Source organism: Nycticebus coucang, chromosome 2, assembly GCF_027406575.1.
Source record: "Nycticebus coucang isolate mNycCou1 chromosome 2, mNycCou1.pri, whole genome shotgun sequence".
Taxonomy (NCBI): Eukaryota; Metazoa; Chordata; class Mammalia; order Primates; family Lorisidae; genus Nycticebus; species Nycticebus coucang.
In genome coordinates this window covers 167,973,066-167,986,518 of record NC_069781.1, presented here as the reverse complement: position 1 = coordinate 167,986,518, position 13,453 = coordinate 167,973,066, and the positions used below count along the sequence as shown (strand labels likewise).

The 13,453-nt window shown below is 38.2% G+C and overlaps 2 protein-coding genes across 6 annotated transcripts in view; one reads left to right on the top strand and one right to left on the bottom strand.

Moving 5' to 3' along the window:
• NOB1 (NIN1 (RPN12) binding protein 1 homolog) overlaps window positions 1-13,453 on the top strand; it is a 270,061-nt gene that overhangs the window by 75,418 nt on the left and 181,190 nt on the right. The gene's annotated exons all lie outside the window — the stretch shown is intronic.
• NFAT5 (nuclear factor of activated T cells 5) overlaps window positions 1-13,453 on the bottom strand; it is a 168,879-nt gene that overhangs the window by 22,253 nt on the left and 133,173 nt on the right. For 2 of the 5 annotated variants that reach the window (XM_053604625.1, XM_053604652.1), the window contains exons 9-10: window positions 9,825-9,957; window positions 4,559-4,669 (exon numbers count right to left, since the gene is read on the bottom strand). In XM_053604625.1, the coding sequence (XP_053460600.1) occupies window positions 4,559-4,669; window positions 9,825-9,957 (244 nt within the window). Of the gene's footprint in view, window positions 1-4,558; window positions 4,670-9,824; window positions 9,958-13,453 lie in introns of those variants that run through there. The other 3 variants (XM_053604636.1, XM_053604644.1, XM_053604664.1) reach the window with 3 other exon arrangements.

The window sequence follows — 13,453 nt, the reverse complement described above, 5'->3', positions numbered from 1 at the left end:
AGGCGACTTGAGAAAAAATACAAAGCAAGAGCGAGACCCCATCTCTACTAAGAAATAGAAAAATTAGCCAGCATGGTGGCATGCACTTGTAGTCCTAGCTACTCAGAGTCTGAGGCAGGAGGATCACTTGAGCCCAGGAGTGTGAGGTTGCAGCGAGCTATGATAATGCCACAACACTCTCCCAGGGGCGACACAGTGAGACCCTGTCTCAAAAAACAAAACAAACCAGATTACTTTTTTATGATAGCCTATCTAAAAGTACAATTGTTCCAAAGTATATTTACTTTGAGGTATCTCATATGTTTTGCCAATTGTCATCTATTTATTTTTCTGTATTTTGCTTTAACACATCTTAGTAAATAAAAAGTTTACCTAATCTGGTCAATAAAAATTTTATATCAAGAAATATATATGCATACATATATTTTTAGAGACAGAGTCTCACTTTATTGCCCTCAGTAGAGTACCGTAGCGTCACAGCTCACATCAACCTCCAACTCCTGGGCTTAGGCAATTCTCAAGCCTCCCTCGGGATACGGGGCCTGCGCCCTACCCACTGAACCATAGGTGCCGCCCTTATATCAAAATATGTATTTAAAAAATTAACATTTTTTGCTAGGATATGATTACTGTGCCTCATGCCTGTAATCCTAGCACTATACGAGGCCGAGGTAGGTAGACTGCTTGAGCTCACGAGTTCGAGACCAGCCTTAGAAAGAGTGAGACCCTGGCTGTACTAAAAATGAAAAACTGAGGCAAGAGGATTACTTGAGCCCAACTACTGTAAGTTGCTGTGAGCTACGGCGCCATAGCACTCTACCCAGGGTGACAGCTTAAGACTCTGTCTCAAAAAAAAAAAAAAAAAAAGAAGAAGCCAGTTTATTTTTCATCATAGCTCACTGCAGCCTTCAACTCCTGGGCTCAGACAGGTTGATGCACCTGCCTCAGCTTTCTCAGTAGCTAGGATTACAATCACATGCCACCATGTCCAGTTACTTTAAAAATTTTTTTATACAGAATGGTATTCCACTGTATACATTTACCACAGTTTGTTAATCCATTCATGGGTTGATGGGTATTTGGGCTGCTTCCATGAATTGGCAGTTATGAATTGGGCTGCAATCAATATTCTGGGCAAATGTCTTTGTTATAAAATGATTTTTGTTCTTCTTTTTTGACACAGGGTCTCACTCTGTTTCCCAGCTTGGAGTTCAGTGGTGTAATCACAGCTCACTGTGAGCTCAAATTCCTGGGCTCAAATATTCCTCCTGTGCTTGGACCACAATCATGCCCAGCTGATTTTTAATTTTTTTTTTCTTTATAGACAGGTTGCTGTCCAGGTTGGTCTTGAATTCGTGGACATAAGTGATCCTCCCACAGTGCTGAGATTACAGGTATGAGCTAAAGCCTAGCCAAAATCCTTTTATTACCATAAATACAGCATCTAAAACCTTTTAAGTGTCAATTCATAATCTTTTTTTTTTTTTTTTTTTTAAGAGACACAGTCTTACTTTATTGCCCTCGGTAGAGTGCCGTAGCATCACAGCTTATAGCAACCTCCAACTTCTGGGCTTAGGCAATTCTCTTGCCTCAGCCTCCCAAGTAGCTGGGACTACAGGTGCCTGCTACAATGCCCGGCTTTTTTTTTTTTTTTTTGTAGAGACAGAGTCTCACTGTACCGCCCTCAGTTAGAGTGCCGTGGCGTCACACGGCTCACAGCAACCTCCAACTCTTGGGCCTACGTGATTCTCCTGCCTCAGCCTCCCGAGCAGCTGGAACTACAGGTGCCCGCCACAACGCCCGGCTATTCTTTTGTTGCAGTTTGGCCAGGGCTGGGTTTGAACCCGCCACCCTCGGCACATGGGGCTGGCGCCCTACTCACTGAGCCACAGGCGCCGCCCAATGCCCAGCTTTTTTTTTTGTTGCAGTTTGCCCTGGGCCTGGTTTGAACCTGCCACCCTCAGTATATGGTGCCAGTGCCCTATCCACTGAGCCACAAGTGCTGCCCCCAATTCATAATCTTGTATGAGAAAATTCATATTGGATTAGATTGTGTTCCACTCAGATTGATATGTATACTCTACAAAAGCAGCATCAAGAGATTTTTTTGAGAAAAGCTTATTAGTAAAAGCCTCAAAGTTGGTAAAGGATAGACCACAAACATTCCTGACTTTAATCGCTAACTAATTAATTATGGTATTATTAATCTAATTATGTTTGAATGATTTTTGCTTAGATAAACCTTACACGCTGAAGCTCAATGAATACTTTCAGAATCCTAGCTAAGTGACGATGGCAAATTATTTAACCTCTCTGGACAGCTGGCTTCCTTATTCTATGAAGTAAGAACAGTTAAGTAATCTACCTCACAGAGTTTGGAAGATTAAATAAGATAACTTGTAAAGAGCTTGGCAAATTGCCTAGCACTTAATGTATGTTCAATAAATGTTATCTTTGGCTATCTACAGATTTGTGAATTTTCCTTCAGTTGAATCTTATCTTGGCAGTGTACTTACTAGTCTACAATTCCTCACTAATCTACTCTGGAAAGTGTTCATGGTCAGAAATTATAATGGCAGGCTATACAGGGTAGCCATAAAGTTCATGTGAAATTTAAAGTTAAATTTAAACCTGTATTAAACACATCAATACATGTGAGTACTAAATTTTACTACTGAAAGGAGAAAAAAAATCATTGTATTTGATAAAATGTATTAAGCATATTATGTCTCCTGAAAATGTAAATGAGCATAGTATTTAAAATTTTTTAGTTAACTTATCTGAATTTAAGGACAGAAAAATTTAAGTCAAAGCCAAAATTAAGATACATGTCATTATGTAACTGGCATCTTCATATGTAAAGGCACAAAAGTATCATCACTGTACACATATAGCTGCATGAAACCTATTAACGGCCAGGCATGATGGTTCAGGCCCGCAGGCCACATGAGGTGGTGTGATTGTATTTGTTCCCATTTTGTTTTTTTACTTCAAAATAAGATATTTGCAGTGTACATAGGAATTTGTTCATAGTTTTTTTTTTTTTAAACTATAGTCCGGCCCTCCAACAGTCTGAGGGACAGTGAACTAGCCCCCTATTTAAAAAGTTTGAGGACCTCTGGTTCAAAGCATTTAATCTTAGCACTTTGGGAGGCTCAGGCAGGAGGATCACTTGAGACCAGCAGTTCAAGATAAGCAATATAACAAGGCTCTGTCTCCCCAGAAAATAAAAAATAAAAATTTTGTAGGCATGGTGCCATATGCTTGTGGCACCAGCTACTCAGGAGGCTGAGGCAGGAGGATTGAGCCCAGGAGTTTGAAGTTGCAGTGAGCTATGATGACAGTATTATACTGTAGCCCAGGCAAAACCCTATCTCAAAAAAAAAAAAAAAAGAAAAAGAAAGAAATTTGCTAAGGAAACAATCTGTACTATCACGTAACAACCTAAAGATATACTTTATCTTCAGTGTTTCTTGAGACTGGTAGAGGAGTAAATAAAGATGTCAATAGAAAGAATAATAATTTAAGAACCTAACTTAATTTTTTCAAATGCCTATAGTTTATATTTTTGTCTCTTCAGTCTCAATGTCAAGAACTGACCTTATTAGTAGAAAGTTTTATAGACTCTATTGTACATTATTTTGCTTTACCTACACTTTTTTTTTTGAGACAAGAGTCTTACATATCGCCCTTGGTAGAGTGCTGTAGTGTCACAGCTTACAGCAACCTCAAACTCCCAGGCTCAAGCGATTTTCCTGCAGCCAGCACCACAGGCACTCACCACAACGCCTGGCCTTTTTTTTTTTTTGTAGTTGTCATTGCTGTTCAGCTGGCCTGGGCTGGGTTTGACCTGGCCAGCCTGGGTGTATGTGGGTGGTACCCTACCCACTGAGCTAAGGGCACTGCCCTACGTTACATATACTTTTAAGAATTTTTTTTTTTTTTTTGTGGTTTTTGGCCGGGGCTGGGTTTGAACCCGCTACCTCCGGCATATGGGACCGAAGCCCTACTCCTTGAGCCACAGGCACCGCCCTTCTACTTTTAAGAATTTTAATATTGGGGGCAGCGCCTGTGGCTCAGTCGGTGAGGCGCCGGCCCCATGTACTGAGGGTGACGGGTTCAAACCCGGCCCCGGCCGAACTGCAACCAGAAAATAGCCGGGCGTTGTGGCGGGTGCCTGTAGTCCCAGCTGCTCGGGAGGCTGAGGCAAGAGAATCGCTTAAGCCCAGGAGTTGGAGGTTGCTGTGAGCTGTGTGAGGCCACGGCACTCTACCGAGGGCCATAAAGTGAGACTCGGTCTCTACAAAAAAAAAAAAAAAAAAAAAAAGGAATTTTAATATTGGGAAATTAAAAACAAAAACTCCTCTAACATAAGTTTAAAAAATTATGTTCATATGCTGAATGAAGGAAAATATCAAGTTGAAAAACAAGTTTGCATTCAGTTAAGTTAAACAAATATTTATTTATTTGTGGAAGATACCCTTCTAAGTGTTGTAAGTACTAAGGAAAACAAAATACTATGGTTTGCTAGAGAAAACATACAGGATCACCTACTTACAATTTTTAAGAAGAATCAAATTGGTACCTTTCATGGCCTCCTCAAAAGAGCAAGGTCTTGCTGGACTAGATATTTCCTTCTTCACATTTACATTCAAAGCACCAGCCAGCGCTATTTAAAACAAAAGACTAATGTATTTATTTAGATTTATTCACCCTAACAAACTTTGTATTTTAAAATCTTTCACTAGAATATTTTGTCCAAAGCATCATTAAATTATTTATTTAACAGAAATTCTATATTGAGGTGAGTTTTTATAACCAGCAGTCTACCCTTTAAATTCACCAGTCTCCAAGTGGGCAGAGAATATGATCACTTACCAAAACAAAAACAACAGCAATTTTTAAAAATCTTTTTCAAAACAGTACACATGTTGGTGATATCAGACGAACAGAATATTGATATTAAGAATATCATTTAAACCTTATGAAACATACGACAACACCAGCAAGAAAAAAATTCATCCATTCACCTATATAAATGATTTTAAAAATAGTGATTCAAAAGCATTAGTCAATTAATGTTTAAGCTAAATTAAAGTAAGAATTTTGAACATGCTGAATCTATAATACTACGATTACTTTGAAAAAAAAATCTTCGTTAGTAATAATGCAGAATTGCTAGCTCCTTGATGTAGTCATATCAATTATTGTCTACTATGACAACTTTAAATTTAATGAGCCTATGAATAGAGACCACTTCTAAATGATAAAGAAAATAAATGAATTTGTTTCAAATAACTATATGTTAATTTTAAGTACATTTTAACTTCTACTTTTCTTTCTTTCTTTTTTTTTTGAGACAGAGCCTCAAGCTGTCACCACGGGTAGAGTACCGTGTCATCGCAGCTCACAGCAACCTCCAACTCCTGGGCACAAACAATTCTCCTGCCTCCGCCTTGCAAGTAGCTGGGACTACATGTGCCCACCACAACGCCCAGCTATTTTTTGCAGCAGTCATCGTTGTTTGGCGGGCCCAGGCTGGATTCAAACCAGCCAGCTCAGGTGTATGTGGCTGGCGCCTTAGTCGCTTGAGCTACAAATGCTGAACCTAACTTCTGTTTTTCAAGAAATTTATTTTATATTTACTAACATGCCAAATTATAACTATGTGAATAGAGACAAATTGTACATATGTCTTCTAAGAATAAAGTTAAATAACTTATCTTAGTATGTTGCACATCAGATCCACCAAATGATTTATACATAATTGAATGGAAAAAAATCAAATCAAACTCTTAGGCTTAAGCAATTCTCCTGCCTCAGCCTCCCAAGTAGCTAGGACTACAAGCGCCTGCCACAATGCCCAGATATTTTTTGGTTGCAGTTGTCATTGTTGTTTGGCAGGCGCAGGCTGGATTAGAACTCACCAGCTCTGGTATATGTGGCTGGCACCCTAGCCGCTGAGCTACAGGCTCCGAGCCTGAATTTAGAATGTTTGAACTGCTTAGAATTCCAGGATGGAATATGGCAGCATGAGGAAAGAGGATCCCCAGCTTGCCACTCTAATTTTTCCACTTGAGTCTGCATCCTATATGTGGAGTGTCTTGGTACCTCTAGGCAGTGCTTCTAAGTTCTGTCTACCCAATAGGTCTAAGAGTACTCATACAGTCTAGGTATACAAAAAATTTGGGGATCCTGGGTACTTATACATGGCCTAGAGCAGTGGTTCTCAACCTTCCAAATGCCACGACTCTTTAATACAGTTCCTCATGTATTAGGAACTGATACATGAGGAACTGTATCAGTTCCTTTTTATGGAACTGATAAATTTTATGGTAAAATATAAAATTATTTGAGGTTACTGTGAGCTGTGACACCATGGGCACTCTACCAAGGGTGACAAAGTGAGGCTCTGTCTCAAAAAGAAAAATTCTAAATCCAAATCTGGCCTTCCAGGTTGTTATGAAGGTATTTTGGTCAAAATAGGAGGATAGGAGATACTATATTTAATGATTTGTTAGTTTTACTTACAATTTTTATTAATAAATAGATTGTATTAGCAGTCACCATTTCTACTCGAACATGAGAATATTAGGGCTGGCCTGTTTTTAGCTACTATAGTGATATACTACTGAATTTTCAAATATTTAACCAGTCCTTAAATGAGTCAAAATAGCTTGTGTACATTAATGCATTTATGGGGTACAATGTGCTGATTTGATATACAATGTGGAATGCTTACATCTAACTGATTAACTTGCTTGCTTACTTATTTGTTGGGGTAAGGCATTATACACTATTCTTTTTTTTTTGAGACAGAGCCTCAAGCTGTCACTGTGGGTAGAGTGCTGTGACATCATAGCTCACAGCAACCTCAAACTCCTGGGCTTAAGCGATTCTCTTGACTTAGTCTCCCAAGTAGCTGGGGCTAGAGATGCCCGCCACAATGCCCGGCTATTTTTTGGTTGCAGCTGTCATTGTTGTTTGGCAGGCCCCGGGCTGGATTTGAACCCGCTAACTCAGGTGTATGTGGCTGGCGCCTTAGCCACTTGAGCCACAGGCGCCAAGCCTCTATTCTTTTTTTTTTTTTCAGAGACAGAGTCTCACTTTGTCACCCTTGGTAGAGTGCCATGGTGTCACAGCTCACAGCAACCTTCAACTCCTGGGCTTAGGCGATTCTCTTGCCTCAGCCTCCCGAGTAGCTGGGACTACAGGCACCCACCACAATGCCCAGCTATTTTTTTGTTGCAGTTTGGCTGGGGCTGGGTTCGAACCCACTACCCTCAGTATATGTGGCCAGCACCCTACCCATTGAGCCACAGGTGCCACCCTATACTCTATTCTTAATGGTTTTAAAATGTATCATTGCATTATGCACATTAGGTGAGGTCTCCCCAAATACCCTCCCTCTTCCTAGTTCCCCCCCCCACCCTCCTCTTCCCTTCTTCTTTCTGGACTATAGTTATGTTTTACCATTCCTATGAATGTGTAGGTGATTATATACTGATTTCATAGTAGTGTTGAGTACATTGGATACTTTTTTTTCCATTCTTGAGATACTTTACTAAGAAGAATATTTCAAGATTTTCTGAAGTTGTATTCTCTCTCATAAACATCTCAAAAGATTACCATGTTTTATAAAATATAAAAAAGTGAAATTGAGGGCGGTGCCTGTGGCTCAGTCGGTAAGGCACCGGCCCCATATACGGAGGGTGGCGGGTTCAAACCCGGCTCCGGCTGAACTGCAAACCAAAAAATAGCTGGGCGTTGTGGCAGGCGCCTGTAGTCCCAGCTACTCGGGAGGCTGAGGCAAGAGAATCGCTTCAGCCCAGGAGTTGGAGGTTGCTGTGAGCTGTGTAATGCCATGGCACTCTACCGAGGGCGATAAAGTGAGACTCTGTCTCTACAAAAAAAAGTGAAATTGTGGGAAGGTTCTTTAATTAGCTATATCATAAAGGCAGAAACTAAGGCATTATATCTTAGTCAAAGCTTACATACCAAGTTTATTCAAACAAAAAAATTTGTTTTCCAGTTTTTTTTGGCCAGGGCTGGGTTTGAACCTGCCACCTCCAGCTTATGGGGCCAACGCCCTACTCCTTTGAGCCACAGGCGCCACCCTCAAACAAATTTTCTAAGAGTAATTTGTATTATGATGTACAAAATATGTGGAGGGGGGACTTAAAAGAACAAACATATGGTAATGATTACCTAAGTATGGCCCAAATTAGGCAATTACATAGCCTTTAAAGCAGAATACTTTAAAACTGCTTTATTTGGCAACTTATCAAAGGGAAATTTCTAATAATTACCCTTTATCACTGAGAAATGAGGATTCTTAGTGCTGATGCTAAGTACTTCAAAGTCCTGAAGTTCTCTATGATTGATTAATAAAAACAAACAACAACAAAATCTTGGTATTTTCGGGACAGCAAAAACTTTAAGCCTATTCTCTGACATACATTCACTTTTTCTTCCCATCCAAGTGATGAAGAAGCCCATCAGGAAACAAGTTCAAATATAGTAATTATACCATCTTTTCCCCTACATTTACACAGGCTCCCACACTATATTTAATGTTAATATTTAGTAACCTCAGTTTCTACAATGCTTCCACTACCATTTATTTTAAATTGAATTTCCTTGGATTTTTGAGGCCTTCCTCGAGAGAAAAACAATCAAATATTGTCTTTGAGTATACAGCAATTTTCTTTTTCCTATTATTTCTAAACTTTGCCTTTTGGTCCAAAGTTTTTACGGTGATCTTTTATTCTAGAACAAATACCAAGAGGTAGTTCATTAGTGGTATACTGTGGCACAGTTTTATAGCAAACCAGTGAAAAATAATAAATGTTGCAAAATTCAGGCATGATTAAAAGCAATACAGAGAATAGATAAGTTAGGTGATGGAAAGTAATTACCGAGGCTAGTTGATCCTAACTCTGTCCTAGCTACTATTTCCCTCACTTTTTGATGCCAGAGCTTTCTTTCCCTATCACCTTTCTTCACCTTCTACCTCACTGGATCCTCAACTCTTTGAGAATAACATATCAACAAACCACAGATATGTAAGAACTGCTAATTCTGAAGTACTTCGGAGACTATAATGAACTGAACTAAATGTAACCATAGCAGAAACCAAGTCTAGGTCAATGGAACATGCGAAGTATTTCCATTTCCAAAATGTTTTTCCTTCTTCTGCCAAGTGAGAGCTTTTTTCTTCTTCAGACAACTAAAAGAAAGCAGGCAAATGACTTCATGGCCAGATGCCTTTTAAACTTCTAACATTTCAGTTAGTCTTGTTCCTTTGATTTCTAAAATATCTTACTTTACCTAACTGCTTAAAATTTTATTTTAAATATTTACTTACCATCAGTCTTTGGTATTTTTTATTTAATCACTTACTGCTCCAGGCTTATCTCCCACCTCTCTCAAAATGCACTCTTATCAACTAGCCAAACACAATAGTTAGCAATTTCCCAAAGTTTTTACTTTCACCTGTCTGCATATAAAAGGTACTCAATGAATGGTTATCCCCGGTAAGGAGTAACCTACAAGACAGGGTCAGAGAGTTTGACTTCACAGCATTCCTGACTTTTCTTTTATTATTGGAGTATACGGGAGTATACGGTAGAAATAATTCCCTTAATTTAAGAGAAAAAGCAGTATTTGGTGGCTATATTCTTAAGAAATAATGCTGTCTCTAAAAGAAACAACTCATTGACACTGGTAATAGCAACCCATTTTTTGGTTGGCTGGTCTTCATATCCTTCCAAAGAACTAGAAATTAAGTATTCATTTTAGTTCAAAATTTTTTGTTGACATACCCGGATCTGGAGTGTAAGTGAAGGGCTGAACATCATGAGATCTTCCAGCATTAGTCACTACATATATTCCCACCGATACAGGCAAAGTTATATGCTGGTCATGATAAGGAGGAACCTTCACAATAAGATGATTCTAAGGAAAAGAAAGGTACAAGAGTCAGAAGCAATATTTAAATTTAAAATTTTTAATTAAATACATTTCCTGTTAGCTGTCAAGTTTTGAAAGTCTGATTTAAAAAAGAACACATTTTAAAGCTCAGGTTCACAGGTATCAGGACATTAATTTAAAAATTGCTTTTAAGGTAAAGACCAAATTGTCTTCCAATAACTTACAAGGTCCCTATCCTGTCAACTTTATGTTTTCCTAGTAGTTTTCATTCCCACTCTACCCTTAGCACACTATACTCTAGACACACTTGACCTTCTCAGTCCATTCTTTTAACGTACTAAATTCAGTTTTACTTTAGAATCTTTATACTTGATGTTCTTTCCAAGTGTAATATTTTTCCTTCACTCCCTCAAATGGCAAGTTCCTGACCCCATTTAAACAAAGGTCTTAAACAAAGGTCAGCTCCTCAGAGAAGCCTTCCCTAACCATTCTACTTAAAGTAACCTTTCCAACCTTACTACATAATATTGTTTATTTCCAAAATAGCACTTATCACCATTTAAAATTGTCCTAATTTTTTTGGTTGCAGTTTTTGGCTAGGGCCAGGTTTGAACCCGCCACCTCTGGTATGTGGGGCTGGTGCCCTACTCCTTGAGCCACAGGTGCCACCCTGTCCTAATTGCTTTTTTTGTCTCTCTCCAACCACGTAAGCTCCATGAGGATGTAGGCTGTTTAATTCTTCACTCTACCTTTCTTATTAAGAATGGTACATTGGGCGGTGCCTGTGACTCAAAGGAGTAGGGTGCTGGCCCCATATGCCGGAGGTGGTGGGTTCAAACCCAGCCCCAGCCAAAAAATGCAAAAAAAAAAAAAGAATGGTACATTATGGGTCACACCTGTAACCCTAGCACTCTAGGAGGCTGAGGCAGGTGGGCTGCCTGAGCTGACGGGTTCGAGACCAGCAAGAGCGAGACCTGGTCTCTAAAAACAACCAGGCCCTGTGGCGAGCACCTGTAGTCCCAGCTACTTGGGAGGCTGAGGCAAGACAACTACTTGAGCCCAAGAGTTTGAGGTTGCTGTGAGCTATGAGAAACAGCACTCTACCAGGGGTGACAAAGTGAAATTCTGTCTCAAAAAAAAAAAAAAAAAAAGGTACGTTATACAAAATACATCCAAATATATTTAATAAATAAAAGAACAGATATGAGGAAAAAATAAGCCCACTGACAGCAAAGTCACTTATGATATGTTTTATACAACTCCAATGTGAGATGTACTACACAATGCAGTTCACAGCTTCCTAATTACTTAATTATCATTTAAAGTCAAATAGGGTTCAGTTTATTCAAACCTCAGTAAACTGAGGACATTTTTAACCAGAATAGTGGCAGAAGCATCCTTATAAGAAAAGGATAGAGTTCATAAATGTTTCAATAGTATTATTTAAGGGGATTACATCTTCTTAAAGGATAACATGAACCACATTTGACTATTTTTCTCTTCACTAGATTATAGTAATAGGAAGGAACATTGGGGGTGGTGATTATGCTTTTTTACTAATTATCTGGTATCAGGAGGCCAAAGCTGACAGCTGAAGGTAAAGTGAATTTGATGACCTTTTGTTATTCACTTAGATTGTATTTGGACAACTCAGTTGAACAGAATATGGGACAAATGAGATAAAGATTAAGAATTCAATTTCTGAGCACTTAACTTATTTCTGCGACATCTTAAAACACTCTCTGAAATCAAGTCATATTATAAATAAAGAATTAACTTCTAATTTATGGTATTAACAGAACGCCTCCTGAATTAACAATTTCAAAAAAAGATACATTTTAAAATCAGGTAGAAAATGTGTACAAATGTGCATACATCCATAGTTATTCAGGGGAAAAATCTGAAAGCACATATGTCATGAAAACTGCACTGGCACTGATACAGCTTTTAAGAAACTAAGTTTTAAAATCTGTCTACTACCTCTGTTCTACTTTTAAACTTTAAACACTATGACTATGTCACAAAGCAGGTTATCTAGAATTAAAGAGATGGATAAATAGATGCTTATCAAGTATCATTCCATTTTTAAAATTATTTGGCAAACTCTATAATTAAAATTATTTTTCTGAATAATAACTTATTTCTTGGTATTTAGAAAGAGGATAAGTATCTAAAAATCAGATGCATATTGTTTACCAAAACACTTTCACATCAACCATTTGGAAGAATATATTTAAGCAAACTAATTTGAAACCTTTTAAAAACCCAAATGAACCTATTTTGGTAGAAATTCTTCATACTTCCTTCAGTTTGAATCTAAAAATTCTTGATTTGAATTAAAAACTAGGTAAATTGTGGATAGTGGTCAAATGTTGTTTTTAATACTAGTCTCACATATTAGGAGCAATTAACTACTACTGAACTACGAGTATAATACATACAAAATGTACAAAGGGCTAGGAGGCCTTTGCACTAGGTATGATGATCTTTGGGGTCAAAAGAGAATAAATTTTAATTTCTTAGAAAAACATGCTTGGATTCAAAATCATTTATTTTTTTCCCCAGCAGATAATCTTTCTGAAAGTGTACAAGCAATTGGTGCTAGATATTTTTCAGTCTCTGAGGAGAAAATTACCAGTGCCACATTCATTTTCTAGTTGGGAATATATATATAATCAGACTTGACCAAAGACACACTGTTAAATTACCATTTTAAAAACACAAAACCTCTAAACTTTTCTACCTTTGTTTAACCTAGATGTTCCCACAAAATCTGCTAAGAACCTTTTTTGGCATCTTTTTTTTTTTTTTGAGACAGAGTCTCACTGTGTTGCCCTTTGTAGAGTGCCCATGCATCACAGCTCTCAGCAATCTCAAATTCTTGGGCTTAAGTAATTCTCTTGACTCAGCCTCCCAAGTAGCTGGGACTATAACAATGTTATATATAATTTGTCTCAAGTTGTTAAAAGCGAGTAGATATACTGTGTACTCACCATACTAGGTATGTATGAGATATCAACAGTATTGATTAGAAGATTAAGCATTGATTAGAAGCCAAAGATTAAACGAAGAACTGTTTTGCAGACTTCATTTTTCTCAATATTTGTATGATGGAAAAAGTTTAATACCTGATGATTTGAATTTTAAGGTTGCAACTGAATGGCTACAATAATTTTTCATAACTGCAATTTATAAAATTATCTATTTATCTATCTGTTTACTTAAAGATAGGGTCTCACTCTGTCACCTGGGTACTATACAATGGCATCATAGTAGCTCACAGCAACCTCAATCTTCTAGGCTCAAATAATCTCCTGCCTTAGCCTCCTAAGTAGCTGGGACAATAGGCACATGCCACCATACCTAGCTGACTGTTCTATGTTTTTTATTTTTTGAGACAGAATCTGACTTTGTCAACCTCAGGAGAGTGCCGTGGCATCATAGCTCACAAAAACTTCAAACTCTTGGGCTGAAGTGATTCTCTTGCCTTAGACTCCCAAGTAGCTGGGTCTTATAGGTG